The sequence below is a fragment of the Athene cunicularia genome (assembly GCF_003259725.1).
Source record: "Athene cunicularia isolate RWA chromosome 2 unlocalized genomic scaffold, athCun1 chr2_part1, whole genome shotgun sequence".
Lineage (NCBI taxonomy): Eukaryota > Metazoa > Chordata > Aves > Strigiformes > Strigidae > Athene > Athene cunicularia.
In genome coordinates, this window is record NW_020799095.1 from 102,569,169 (window position 1) to 102,584,289 (window position 15,121).

Genomic DNA, 15,121 nt, shown 5'->3' on the forward strand with positions numbered 1-15,121 from the left:
GAAAACAGGTCCACAACACTATCTGGACTTGTAACTCCTACTTCCGTACTAAACTCTCATTGGTATCTACATTTCAACAGGTGCACTTTATGAACAGTCAAACATGCATCTTTAATAATGATAATAAACTGCAGCAGAAATGTACAGATGTTGAAAAAGAGGAATTATTAAAACCAAGAAAAATTTGGTTTAGTTTTAAAAAACACATAGAAAATTGTGGAATCTGAATGGCAGAGACAGTTCAATTTCAAAAACCCAAGGGCTAGAACTGGTTTTAAAGGTGGTATTTTTAAATGAGTGACCACTGGCTTTCCCTGGTTTTCACCTTTAAGGGGCAAATCTTGGAGCCTCTAGGGGACTCTCAACAGTCACCAGCAGGTGATTTCAAGCAATAAGCTAATTTCAAAGGCAGATCAGATCTCTGCATCCCATTTTATCCAAATTAGCCATGTTAGGAGTGGGAAGGTGGTCAAAATCCTGGTCAGGACTCTTCCTTAGCTGAAATCAGCCCTCTCCATCTGTGTTTTGCAATGTTAGATAAAGAAGAACAATTCTTAAACACAGTTTCACTTAAGTATCACTGGGAGCACTTTATTTATTTAGCAGACATGACCATGAGGTCTCCCAGTCTGCATCCATCTCATGGCATTTTGCATATGAGAAAAGTCTAAAAATAGAATAAAACAAGAAAAAACACAGGCAGAACAGCTGTTGTTCTACCCAGACAAAGCTTTGAATGAAAGCCATTATGATGGAGCAGACTCTGCAATTGAAAACCCATTTACATTTTCAAGTCTGATTCCAACTGTAAATCTTAGGTTATATATATGACAGATTAAAAGAGTCTGGTCCCACGACACTTCTCCCTGGCAAAAGAAAAACCATCTGCACAGCATCACTCGTGGTTGCTTCAACTCTGTAAGTACACATTTTTAAATGACATGGTGGTATATTTCTTCATTTCCCTTCCCTACATTTTCACATGCAGCAAAATCACGTGCATGGCATTTTCGCCAACTCTGTGGTAGTTGGAACTCTGGCTAAGGAGACTTAAGTGTGTTTTGATTTGCTCTTTTCCCTCAATTTGAGGGGCTACTGCACCATTTCCTTTATAATCACACTAGCCAGGGTAAAAACCCTGTACAAATATATGGCTGTGAAACCAGGCAAAAAAAAAGCCAGGAATATTGCTCTCTTTCCAAGCACAGAGAGAGAGTGAAAAAGAGCTTACACCATGTAACAGGCTGCACTGTTACATCTGGAGCTGACTCCCATAGCACTCTGTCCATGCTCTGGTCCCTGGGCTCCTCACACCATGGGTAAGGGATAAGGGATGACAGCCCTTCCACTGGTGGAGAGCCAAGAACAAGCTTTCCAGAGCCAAAGCAAGACAGTTTAACCACTGGCTGAGAAGTGCATGGCTCTTGCACCATAGTTGTTGGGGGGGCTCCCCCACCATGGCTGATGCTTCAGCTAAAGGTGTTTTCATATCCAGGGACCCCAGCAAGCACTGGGTCAGCCACTTCCCAATGCACATGTGGTAACTTTCAAGGTTCAGCCTTAATTTTTGAACATATTAAAAGGAATATGAAGAAACCAGGTGAAGGATATGAACTGCTGGAAAAAAACAAAAAAACAAAAAAAACCCAAGAAACATAGAGCAGGTTAATTCCTTGATCATTAGCCAAAATATGTGACAAGTAGAATTTAAGGAAAATGAATTATTTGTTGTTATTTATTGTCAGTGTAATCAGGGCTGTACAGGCACTGACTGGAAAGGAGCACGGACCATGTGCTTCTCCTCCATGTGAGATGACACATCCGAGGGGTCACAACAGCGTAATACCAGTGGAAGGGCAAGTCACTGCTGCTGTTCAAAAGAGATTGCTGACTGAGAAAACAAACTCCGAGAACAAAAGATTTATTCAGACACTTACTCATAGGTGCTTAGTGCTCAGGGCTATCTTCTGTTGCCAAGGGTATGGTCTTGGGCTGTGTCATATATGCCACCCTTGTGTGAACATCTCAGCTACTCCACAGCATCCAGTACCCATGTTTAGGTGACATTAGAGAGTGCCTGGCAAATACACTACTAATGCTATGCAGCACCATAGACAACCATGGCCTGGTTTAGTTTTGTTCTGATAATAATAAGAGTATAATGGCATAAATAGATTAAATTCTAGAGCATGAAGACTGTGCACTTGAAAAAAATATTAATTAAAACATCCGCTAAAGGACTTTCAGGTTGGCTTCTAATCTTCCAATTAATATAGCAGGCCAAATTATATCATTTACATGCCAACCAGAGAGGGAAGAAAAAAAAACTTTAATACAGAAAAGCGTTGTGGTGAGTGTAGCACTTCAGCTCTTGAATTTGCTGGAGAAGCGGTTGGTTTTAGTGGTGCTTATACTGTGGTTGTGAGCAACTCTGAGTGTCACCATGCAGCAGTACAGGAAAAATGACAATGGTAAAATGTGTTCCAGGACTCTTAATAGACACTATCGGGTGAGCAAGGAAAGCGCCTTTCTTCCTTTTGGGAAGAAGGGGGGCAATTCAGAATTATATTCATTTCACTAGCAAATTGAGAGATAGGGTTACCCTCATAACGAGAGAGAAGTAGGTGGAAGGAAAGGCACCCCAACTTGGACCCAGCAGACCAACTCCTGGGCCATCACTTCTCGATGAATCAACCTCACAAGTACTCTTCTTCCTGAACATTGAAAAAGTTAAAGGCACTGTGGTATTTAAGGGCATCATTAGGGGTAATTCAGGTTGATCTAGCTGAAGGCAGCATGGTCACTCTGAGGTTTCCTTTACACTCTGTAGGGCAGCCAGCCTGGCTGCCCCAGGAAACAAAACTTGTCAAGAATATTGGCTTCTTTTGTCCTGCTCATTGACATTTACCTTTTACTTTCTTCCAAACTAGTGTAGAACAACCTTGCATTAGAAAAGATACTTTAATGTAACAAAGTGTTGATTTTAAAATAGGCTGTACCATGCCTAATAGGGAATTACTGAATGCCATTGCGGTTTAGGGAACAGAAGCTAGATATATCTTAATGTTTTTCACCTTTCAGGAAATCAGGTGAAATTTACCTCTTATTTTAAAAACTCTGTAGCTTGACAACAGAGGATTTACCCAGAAGACATCCATCCCTCTGTTTCACAGATTGTCTGCAAACACAGTCTCTAGGGTCCTTTCTCCAGGGGAGTCAACCAGATTGAGTCCCATCTTGTACCGCTGTCACACAAGATTTCTGTGTGCAGCAGTCTATCACAAGAACAGTTCATTTTTCTTCCAAGCTTATTGAATTTTTTTTATTAAATTAAACAGTAGTTTTCTATAATAATTAAAGCCTGAGCTTGGCAGAGCTGTAGGAGATAAGGGTACTACCATCAATTTTCTGGATGTCATTTGGCAAAGATTTGAAGGCTCAGTGTGGTAAATCACTTAAATTTGTGCTTAGCTTTAAACAGATCACTGGTCCCATTGATCAATGTCTACATGACTTCTTACCCCTGTTTCTCTCACTGTTCGCCACACAGATGCTGATGAAATTTGCCAACCAAAGGAAGGTTTTGTGAGTATTCCCACAAAATACTTTGAGAAAGTTGGCTGGAAGATGGCCTAGAAATATAAACACCCAGAAAATGCCACTAGTTTACCAGATATTTGTAATCAACTAAAACTCTTGTTTGCCTCATTTACCAAACAGACAGCAGCTGACCAAGCCAATTACAGCTTCTCCTTAAATAAGGCAATGAATGAAGAGCTTATCCTGTGTGAGTAGACAAAAGTAATGGGGCTGAATTTAAGAGAAGAACTCTTTGAGATAGACCTTATCCCTCCTTCTGCAAAAGCAGCAAAAAATGTTATGTCATCTGTAGAGGAAAACCATGAATTTTCATTATTGCTATGTACACTGTAGAACTAAGGCAGGGTCTACCAGCCTTTATCTGTGAAAACAGGGGTGCAGGAGTAGTGAGATATGGCAACACTGACTAGCTGCAAACAGCATCAACAAATGCTCCCTGCTTAAAAAGGGTACCAATGTTGTGTCCTCTTTGCTCGGCTTCAGATAGCCTTTCTTCCAACACCTCTCTCCCTGATTTACACTTGTCTCATGTGAAGGAGACACAGAGGTTTTAAAAATTTTTAGATCCAGAGCTGCAGCAAAAGGGTAGCTGTGCTGGCTGCTGCTGCTGAAACTGAAATTACTCTCCCAGCCCTCGGTTTTAAAAAAAGGCCCCCTGTGGCTATACATAGTCTACCTAGAGTCTAATAGATAGCTAAATAATCTTAGGAACCTTCAGGTGAATACTTTGGTAAGTTATTGCCATTCCCTTGGGTACCCCAGAGAAGTAATTTGCATGGGAAATTTAAGTAGATAAGTTTTATATAACAAGAAAAGATGTGATTGATAGAAAGCTGTAGTCAGATTTTACTTTTTGTCATTTGGATATTTTATCTTCAGGTTAGAAACCACACTGTTATCTGAGCATCCCTGCTGCTGTGAAGCACAAGGGTATCTCAGATTACTAATCCTACTTTAAAGAACTCAGGGGGAAAGATATTTTTTCACTTTTTTTTTCAGTGCACTGACTGTGTATTTGGTGGCTCTTTGCATGTACTTCTCCATATAATGAGATTCTCATTTTCTTCTACCTACTCTGAAGAGAAAGACAACTTGAAAACAAAAAGGAAATGTGCCACAGTGTCATTTAAATTGGCAGTTAGAGTAAAGGGCAAGTAAAGAAAGTGAAACTACTTCCAGTCCCTCTCCAACTTGTTCTTCCCCCAGGAGCCAGGGGAACTCTTTCACGTGCTCTCCTTCAGCTGCTTACTCAGCTACCAAATCCAGCAATGCACAGGAACTTGTCTAGGAATTTTTCTTTGGGACTACCTGCATGTTTCAGATGATACTTGAATGTTTGCTGGTTTGCTTCAGACTCTCAGTTGCAGGCATTAACTTTTCAGCTTCCTCAACTGGGAGCTTTCTCTGAGCAAAGCAAAAACCTCAGCAGACTGTAACAGTGACCTAGTGAAACCTTGTTTCTGAATTGCTTTTAAGAAGCTGTTGCTATCACAGCCCTGAGCACAAGCTCAAACAACTGCTTTAAAATCCAAAACAACAGCTCAGTGACTTAGAGCTTCTTATGCTGCCATAAAACCCTCTTGTTTTAATTACACAATTGTGAAATTCCTCAACAGTAAAAAATCCAGTGGCTGGTAACTATGCTGAAATATTAGAATAGTTAGAGAATTAAAGTCTCATTATGAAGAAAAATAAGAAGCCAATACCAAATGTTATGAGGAAACTGAAATTGTGAATAATATGATTGTGAATACACAAAGAACCCACACTTGTGAGAGAGTCTGGGGAACCACCTAACCAAGGAGAGAAATCACAGTGACACACCAGGTACTACAGTGCTAGATAGATCTCTCAATACATGCAGTTTTCTGTCAGTTTTCAGAAATTCTCTGTCTCAAGACCAGGACCAAGTCCCAGAAAAAGTGAGTAGACTGATCAGATTTTTCTTTACTTCTGTAAGAATCATCTAAAGCAAGAAGCCATCTGGAAAAGCATCAGATCTGAGATTATCCTGAGCAAGTCAATTTAGCTGTTATTCCTAGGCTTCAGCTTGAAGGAAGTGTGGGTGTGTGCAATGAATGAAAATCATCCTGCCAGTATGCTAGTCTGCTCCACTTGCCAGTTAGGAATACAGCACGAGAGAAATAGAGAATATCATTAAGTTATTTCTGTCATCCAGATCCATCCCACCTAATTTAGGGTACTTAACTGAGTGCCTAAAATAGAAGCCTATTTAGCCTAGGCTCTCTGTAAGGACAACACATCACCACAGCATCACTCATCCCACCCAAAACCTGAATCACCCTTGGCTCCTAAGATCTGGGCCTTACTGAAGGAAGTGCTAGCTATGAGATATACAACAGAACACAACTTTGTAGGTCTTTTACCCCTCATCTTCTTTCCTCTTAATACGTTTGAGCCTGCCATTCCCACAACTTTTGTAGGAGTGATGCCCAAGAGCTTAGCTTCAAGGCTCTTCATCTAGGAGGGACCCCAGAGGTCCCTCCCCACTGGCAGAGTTTCCCCACTGGGAAGAGAGTTTGCCACTCTCCCCAGTGGTGACTAGAGAGATCTCTGGAGCAGCCTCGGAGCCAGAGAGACTTCTGCTATCAACCAAAGCCATTTTGCCATTGTGGGTGTTACCCTGTTCTCTTTGGTCATTTGTCACCACTTAGTCTGATCACCTGCTGGGAGACTAGGAAGACTTTCCAAAACAGAGTCCCAGCAACCTGCTTGTCACATCATGGTTATACAGAGTATGAGGAGCCCTTAGACAGCAGCTGGGTTGCATCACCATAGTGGCTTGCACCATGGCAATAACACTTGATCTTCTGGGCCTGTACTGTCTTCTTACATCTAGAGAAACATCTCACCTTGGCAAAGCTAAAGGAAGAATGTGTGGATGCACGTGCATGTGAGGATGAGAGGAAACAGCTTCAGGTTTGCTACTAATTGCAGTGTTAAAGGATAGTGGGTCTCTCCTTTAGCTTTTTCCAGCACTGCATGACATGTGAGGCTGCCTGGAAAAAGGCGGCTTCGACTAGCAGTGAGCACTTGGAGATAACTGACAAAAATGTAAACACTGTGCTGATTCCAAGTCTGTTCAGACATTTTGATTGAACAAGCTATACTTCCAGACACTGCTCCATACTTCAGTAGGGGAGCTGTGCTTTAGTAGTTAGACAGACAGTTGCACTAAGACAATGTTCAAAACAAGAAATCCTCTGGGGCGTTTATTTCATGGGGAGGCATATTGATGTTGCAGGGATTTTAAAGTGATTGGATTCTCTAAAGCAATAAGAGTGACTAATTTCCCTTTCAATGAATCCACATATGCTCAGCTTTCATGTTTTGAAAGGCAGCCAAAGAGACATTCTTTCAGGCTTTAAGTTGATATAAATAAAGTATAACAGAGAGCCCTGATAGCAAAGTTTATCAATGACACATGCCCTAGTTAGAATTTACACATGGACACAACTGGATTTTCCACTTTGTCTTCAGCTGGCTCTTAAAGAATGTCATCAGTTGCTGTAAGCTGGCAGTTTCCAGCCACAATCCATCGAGAGGGTGACACGCATAAACGCTCCAGAATGACATTTGGAGAGCAGCAGGCTGAGGTGAAACACAGGTCCACAAAGTGCAAGGTACTTTACAAACCTCCATTTGGGCATGAAGACCTTATGTTTTTTACAAGATAAGAAAAACAGATAAAGTAGAAAGAGACATACTAGTGAAGTGAGCCAGGAGATGTGATGTATGTAGTTTGCTGATTCCTCTTCTTGCCCTCCCCATGTTGGTTTTTTTTTTTTTTTTGTATCTTAATGAAATTGTTAGCTGTAGACCTTACCCATTTTAACATATTTAACTGAGTCTGTCTTCAAAATCATGTTTTTCCATTCTTTCTTTTCTTCATTCTGGGGAAAACCAAGACATGAGACCATCACATAGAGATGATGCAGCACCTAAACTAGAGGATCCTTCTCCTAAATTGTGTCCTGTGCTAAAGCACAGAAGAGAAGAAGCAGCTGACAGAGCAACAGCTTCTGATCTAAAGACTTCGCCCAGATAGTTTGCCGTGGTTTGGGAAGATGTTTGGATGAATTCCCGCTACACAGCCTCAGCTGTGCTCTTCCAGATTGTATTTCTGTAGCTTGAACTACAATAGGTGATTCCTTCTTTTCCTCTTGCCTATGCATGTGACAGTAAGAGGTTGTTTGGACTGGACTAAACACTGGTTAGGGATCATTTCCTCATTAACCAAGCCCCCCACACAGAGCTACTGGGCAGTCAAAGGATAAACATTTACAGCATGGCGGTTTTCTTCCATTTCAGGGCAAAGCAGGCTGAATGTTTGAGCTAAGATGGGCTCTCCCTGCCTTTAGCTTCTCTTCTATTCCTCCAAGGGTTCCTTCTCTCTCTCTCCATTGAGGGCAAGCTCATCCTCCAGGTCTTCATGGCTCTGACTCTGCTTCCTTGTTACATCTTACTAACTCCCACTCTCTTCTTCCTGAGATTCTCACTTTTCTGTCTTCTTCCATCTCACCCCAAGCCTGGAGTGCTGAGTGGCTTTGTTCTCTCACTTCAAATTTATCCTCAAAGAAAAGCTCATTTGCAAAATCTTACAATTGGCACTAGCTGCCTACCTCTGCCACTGGCGTTTGTATTTTTTTATGTGTATGTTTGAACTAGACTTCAAGTTCTTTGGGCAGAGCTGTATTTTACCTGAATATTAACAATGAAGGTCAAAAAGAGGATGCCGAGGAAGGAATGAGCTTCAGTAGTGCAATCCATAGGAACTGAATCTGCAAAAATGGTATCATTTTTCAGCAGCATAATCACAGAACAACAGAATACTTCAGAATTCATATCAATGGCAGATGTGAAAGTAAAGAAGCAACCCCAGGCACTTGTGGTATAGAAACATAGGTATGTGGTCCCGAAAATGCCTTCCTGCATTCTTTAATAACTAAGCCTGACATTATAAAGCACTTGTGAATAAAATTAAAGGGGTTCCATATCAGAGTATGCTCAAAATGAGAGGCATGTTGCAAGGAAATTCTAGCTAAAATATGTCTAACTAATCCAAGTTCTCTGCTGAACTCACAGTAATGTTATTAGGTTATAATCCAAAAAATACTACTGATTTAGGGAGGGAGCTGTTGATAGCATGATTATTGCAAATAGCAGCCAGACATGTGACACTTTGCTTTTGAAAAAAGCCAGATTTCTGCAGTATTAGTGGCACAGAGATATGAATTTAATAAATTATTTTGGCAACAAAATTGACACATGTTCTCTGCATTGGGATAAAACAAACAGTATATGGTAACTATTTCCGTAAACTGATACTCAAGACACCCATATCTTGATGATAAATTAACCAAATACAAAAGAGATATATAAAGGTAGCAAATAATTCTATTTGAAAACATTTCATGGACTTTTATTTCTATGGAATATTAATATTTGCATACAAAAATTTTGTATGTTGATAATTATGATGATAACAATAAAACATACAGAAATAGTGCAAAGTTTTAGACATGGGACAAAAAAAGTCCTTTTACCTAGCTCACCACATAGAAACAATGATGAAAAAGGGAGTCATTCAGCTCCTGGGTTTTGGGCCTTTACAGGTATTCAGCTGCAGTGTGTTGTCTGATCATCCTCTCTTGTTAGAATAGTACAGGGTTTTTTGGCTCAGTGTAAATGGAGACAATGGATTCTAGTCTGGGCAGAATCAGCCCTTTAAGTGTCTTTAGCATGCCACAGAGGCATACCCCATGCTCTCAGCTTCCACTGACTCCCATTTTTATTCTATTCTAAGGTCAAAACCCTGGTCTTGATCATTAAATCTTGATCATTAAAGTCATTAGTGAATGACCCTGTCACATCCCAGTTTCTCAGGATGACAACTCAGATTCGCCAATTCCCAGGTCAGGATTAAGGTGAAACGACACCAACAATTCTTCAATTCACAAAACCCGATTTTTATTTGCTCACAACAGATAATTGGCATGAAACTTTGTCAGTAATCTTTGCAGCCTTTGCAATGGGCATTAAACTTATACTGACTAGTGCCAGACCTTATAACATGCCCTGATAAGCCTCAAACATGGCCCAACAAGCCTTGCCGTATATGTGGGCATACAGAATAAAAATGGGAGAGAAAAGGGGAGAGAGGAAAAGAGAGAAAGACAAAAAGGAAGATTTCACCAGTCCTGGTTCCATCATTGGTCCAGCCAGCCCAGTGGGGGGTAGCCACCCAGGGCTTTGACTTGTGTCCTTTTATAATTCCTTGCCCCTTCTCTGGGTGGGCACTTGGACTCATTAGGCTAATTAGGCTTCATGCATTGTTTATACTTCTAGAATTCTCCTTTGGTTTTAGTACATATGCAGTTTGTACGTTCAGATTCTTCTGGAAATGAGTCAGTGGGCTTGTGGGTCATTGGGGAGTTATTCCCCTCTCCCTGCAGGCATGACCGTTGTTTGACCTTTCCTGTTGGCACATGCGTCATGAAAACAGCTTCTCTACTGGCTCTTTATGGAGTTGCTCAAGATAGGGAAGTTCAGCCTCTGAAAAGTGTGGTCCCACCTCTACAGGAGCCCCCTCTCTTGCCATGCCTCCCTGCCGTTACCTGCCCAGCCTCAACGTTTCCATAGAAATCATTGCTAAAGTTCTCAACCAGATAGTTGAGATATTAACTATGGTTTCATTGGACCATCACACACCCATTGCCATTTGTGACTATATTTCCATCTATATGCAGAGTGGAAGTATTCTAGGACAACGGTGCTAGTAAGTCCCATGTCTCAGATGCAAGGTGAGGAGTAGAAAAATCAGTAATTCTCAGATTTATCTGTGAAACAGTCTTATAGGTGTATCCTAGAGATTCCTAGGAAGGATTCTTAGGTGAATCCTTCACTTTTCCATCTAGAAAAATGAACCCTTTCTAGGTACCCTTACCAAATTATTTGAAAAACGCCACCAAAAAATATTGGTGGAACGTTTCTGCTGTAACTGGCATGACAGAATGGGATCATATATTCCCCAGCAATTTATTCAAAAAATCAAGAAGAAACCAGAAAGTATTACATGCGGCAGAAAATCATCATGAGATGTAACAAACCTAAAAGTTATATGTATGCTCTGGTGAAAAGTGTAACATACTTATAAAAGGTAGAAAGAGTCTCTGTTATATACTTTTTAGAATGTAATTTAAATTTTCCTGAGGGGCTATTTTTTGTGTTAATCTAGTTTCTCCTTCATCAGTCTAAACATTATTAATTGTATCTCAGAATCAGAAACAAACTAAAGTGGCTGGCAGGATGCCACCTAAAAATGAAGTACCAAAGGTAGTACAGCTTGTATTCATAATTGTTTAAAAGATGAAAGTATCCTGTGCAGCTTCCCATGACTGGTTTGGAAATAAGAGGTAAGCTACTGAAACTAGGCTATTAAGGCAATTTATCCACCTTTCATGCCAGTCCTTCTACAGTGAATGTTGTACAACTTTGTCCAGGGAAGAAGAGCCCTTGTGCACAAGGGAGGGCAACAAAGGAAGGAGAACAAAACACCAAGCACTAGTGCCATTAGAGATCGGAGGCTTCCAGAGCTCCAGGTATACCCTTCTGTAGAAATGGTAGGAGAAGTTAAAATAGAAACTCAATTTGGTCTTGGAACAGGATTTTATCAGAAAGATAGCATCCAGATTAGGTGAAGGGTTTTTTAATTCAAACTACACAACCTATTGACATAAGGTAATACCATCTCTGTTTGTCAACTGCCCCCTGAGCACAGAGATGTTCTGAGATACTGTCATGGCTAATTGCTTTCATCCATCTGGGCTTTCAGCTCGTGATAGTGTTTAAATCTGGGCTGAAAACTGATTTTGCTTACAATAGTTTTAAAGAAAGTAATACTAACTTGTTTGTTCCTCCCTTAGCTTCCCACCTAGTACATACTAGAAGACATAGCCTAATCGATGCTGTACTTTTCTAACATGACTCTTCTTCACATCCAGAACAGTTGTGGCACTTTAATTTATTACTGCCTTCCAGATATGCAGCACTACTCCTCTGACTGACTTTCTGATCCCCAAAACAGAGAGCAGTTTTTGTCTGCCAGCCCAGTGTACAGTTTGGCATCTCTGTTAAACAGTTGATGAAGATGGCTTTAAGCAACATTGTCAGCTTTTGCACTGTGGCAACACCAAGTGGCAAGCAGAAATGACATGCTGCTGACACTACTCTAGAATAGTAATCTCTGCCAGGGGTGCACAGCAACTGCTGGGGTGCTACCTTCTTCAGTCACCGCAGCCAGCTTGCTAGGCTCATTTGTTGATACCCCAACACAAGCACTAACAGCTCAGCGTTGACCACCCCTCTGCAAGAGATCTATGAGAAAGTAACAAATGCTGTTCTAAACAGAGGACAGATTCAGTATTAAGCAAGAGGTGGCTATAAAATGCTATTGAATCGCATTGTTCTTCCTCTTTATCTGTTCCTACCCCAGGAAAAAAATGTCTTTGTCTATGCTATACTCACTAACAATTATACTGTACTACTTTTCAACATGTTTGCAGTCCTCTCTCTGTTCACACACAACATCAGTCTTGCTTAAGGAATATTTGTATTCTAAAAAGACTTCATTTACTTTGGCATTATCTCCTTAGGACACTTGTAACTGGCTTTCTAACAGTGTAAAAGCCTTTTTTTTAACCTATTCAGAGAGCTCTTCTCTGTTTCTCTTTCATATAGCAAGAGGTGGGGGCTAGAATAATCTCAAATGATTTATTTAGAATGGCCCTTTATTCAGCTGATAATATGGTTTAATTTGTCAAAATAAGAGATGAGAAATAGTGGAAAAGATTTTTAAAAAAATAAGAAAACTTTATTCCAAGCTGACTGAATAATATTCAGCACGACTCATAGTACATGCAGGTGACTCATTCAAAGTGACAAATCATTGGAGCTTATTTTCAATGTTATGAAGCCCCTTTCCTCATGATTTGAAATTAATTGGCATGACACTGACATATCCCGCGTTTTTTGGGCAGCATCAAACAATGGTTTCGATTATAGATGAAGTGACAAATTTGGGGCTGGCGGCACTCTCCCAGCTCCCCGTTAGCAGAGCAGCATCGGTGCAAGCCCAAGAGCAGGCCAAGCTGTCCCTCACTCTGTAACTTCATTTCCTGGGCAAACACTTCCCTCTCCCGGTGCAAGAATTAACTACAGTCACCCACACCACACAAAAACATACTCTCACCTATCCTGTCATATGTTATTTTAAATGTTTGCTTTTAATAATAATAAATTTAATTTTAATATTATTTGCCTCCTCCAATATGAACAGGATATTGGATGTTTGAGCTTTTTCCCACCTATGAACAAGAGTTTGGCAGTACCTGGGCTTTTTGGCCAGACACCAAATGGCATGCTTAGGAGACCTGGGAAACCACATTGGGGCTTGGCTTTCTCTCAGTTCACTGAGTGAAAACACAGGCTGAAGCCACGGCAGTCCTTTACCTTATACACAAACAAAAAACAAGGAAAACTTAGCAATGGCAGACATTGTCTAATGCTCCCTGTAATTCTTGCAAGCAACTTTGCTGATTGAATGGTTTCCTGCTGCCTCTTACACCTACCCTCCAAAATGCACACTTGACCCCACACTGCTTTGGCCCAGGAGGCTCAGCTGCTGGAAGGGATTCTGGGAGCAATGGACACATAAACGGCAGAGCCTGCAGAAACCATGGGCAGGTGCAGGTGAGCTAATGTGCTGACCCAGCCAGCTCAATCCAAAGTGTATGGGCCATCCTCTGCCAGCAAGGCACTTAGGACTTGTCCCAGACTGCTGGTGCACAGTGGAGAAAAGGTGGAGCCTCCAGTCAACAAAGCTGGATGCAGGAAAGGACTTCTGCTTTAGCCTGTTAATAGAAATCAAAGCATATACGGGAGCACTGCATGCCATAACTCAGGGACACCCCAGCTGAGCATGTTGCTGTCAGAGATGCAGAGACAACAGCAGAATACAACCACTGAAATACTCATGTGAAGAGACAGGGACAGGCAGGAGGGCTGCCTGCACTTGTCATGCTTCAGAGAGCACAACTGTCTTCAGCCGAAGGTTACAGGACTGGAAAAGAGCAAGATCCATGACATGGAGGGCTTCAGTGCTGAGCTGAATTCCTCACACTCTCCTAGTGATTTAAAAGATAAATGACTACTAAAAGAAGGAGAGTTAAGAGGAGAAAAGATCCATTGGCTGGTAAGGTATCTGCAGTGCAGACCAATTCAGCAACTTAAAAATGCCAATATTTCTATTTCCTGGGACAAAAAATGATGACTTGAAAATCAACTGAAAGCAGTGTTCTTGCTCAAAAAACAGCCAATTTGTAGTTTATCTGAAAACAATGATCTTCCACAAAAAGTGGTCGTTTGTAACTCCGAAACAATGTTCCTGCTCCACTGGGAGTTTCCTCAGTATTGTTAGGCTAACATGTTGTTACTGTTCTCAGCGTGGTACCATACCTGGGTGGGGAAATAAATTGCTTATGGTACTCTGGCCTCTGCAAGTTGTTCATGTGCTGGTGAGGATGGCGAGGTCAGCAGAAATAAGAAATGTCTCATCCAGCCTTCCCAGGAGGCCCTCATATCTGTGTGAAAAAGACAGGTGACCATTGTGTTTACCATGAGATTTAGCTAAGAAAAAGTTATGAAATTAGCTCATTTGTATTTGAATCAGGGCAGGCTCAGCTTCTCCTGACAGCAAAAGTAGGAAGGGACACAAGAAAATGAAAATATCTTCCATGCTATTTAGCAAAACAATTTTCTGTACATATTTCCTACGTGTTTTGCATAGTGTCATCCCTGAGCTGTCTTTATGCGTATCATCTAAAAAGGAAAAAATGTCACCTGAGGTAGGATTCACCTCACCTAAATTTACTTGTCTAAATCAGATCATTTTGGTGAATGCAGAGAAACAGGCATTGACAGGGTCATATTCCCCCCCCCTGCCTTAAACCCAGGTGGCTTTAAGCTGAGACTCATGCCTGGGAGATGAGCCGAACCCTTCCTCTCCATATGAAGCACAAAGGACAAGCTCAGCATAGACATCTACAGGGCAGAGAGATGAATCTCACCTTATCTCCTGTGGATGCAATTCAAGTCATTAGTGCTGGTTTAGATGTGGAAGGGTGTCAAGCCTGGCCTCCAGTTGCTGCTTCAGAAGGATGAAGCTCTCATGGCTCACACTCTCATCTGTCAGCAATGTGTAGATGTCTCCTGTACCCAGGGATGTTTAACAGGTCACTGGACACCTTTCTTTAGGTACCTGAACTCCTCCTTGTATTTCCAACTGTAAAGTAGAACAGGCTGGGGCTTAAAAAGCTATTTTCATTTTGAAATTTGGATAATTTGTGACAAAATTTTGCTCTACTATATACTGGGGGGAGGGGGGAATTTCCAAATAAATTCCAACTAAATGAGACAATGCTTTTCTTATTTAAAATTATTG

At 41.2% G+C, this 15,121-nt stretch overlaps 1 protein-coding gene across 1 annotated transcript in view; it reads left to right on the forward strand.

The window, feature by feature from the left end:
• The first annotated feature begins 7,115 nt into the window (after positions 1 to 7,115).
• Positions 7,116 to 15,121, forward strand: part of THOC1 (THO complex 1) — a 32,804-nt gene continuing 24,798 nt past the window's right edge. The window contains exon 1 of the mRNA XM_026841444.1: positions 7,116 to 7,244. Coding sequence (XP_026697245.1) covers positions 7,116 to 7,244 — 129 coding nt within the window. The remainder of the gene's footprint in view (positions 7,245 to 15,121) is intronic.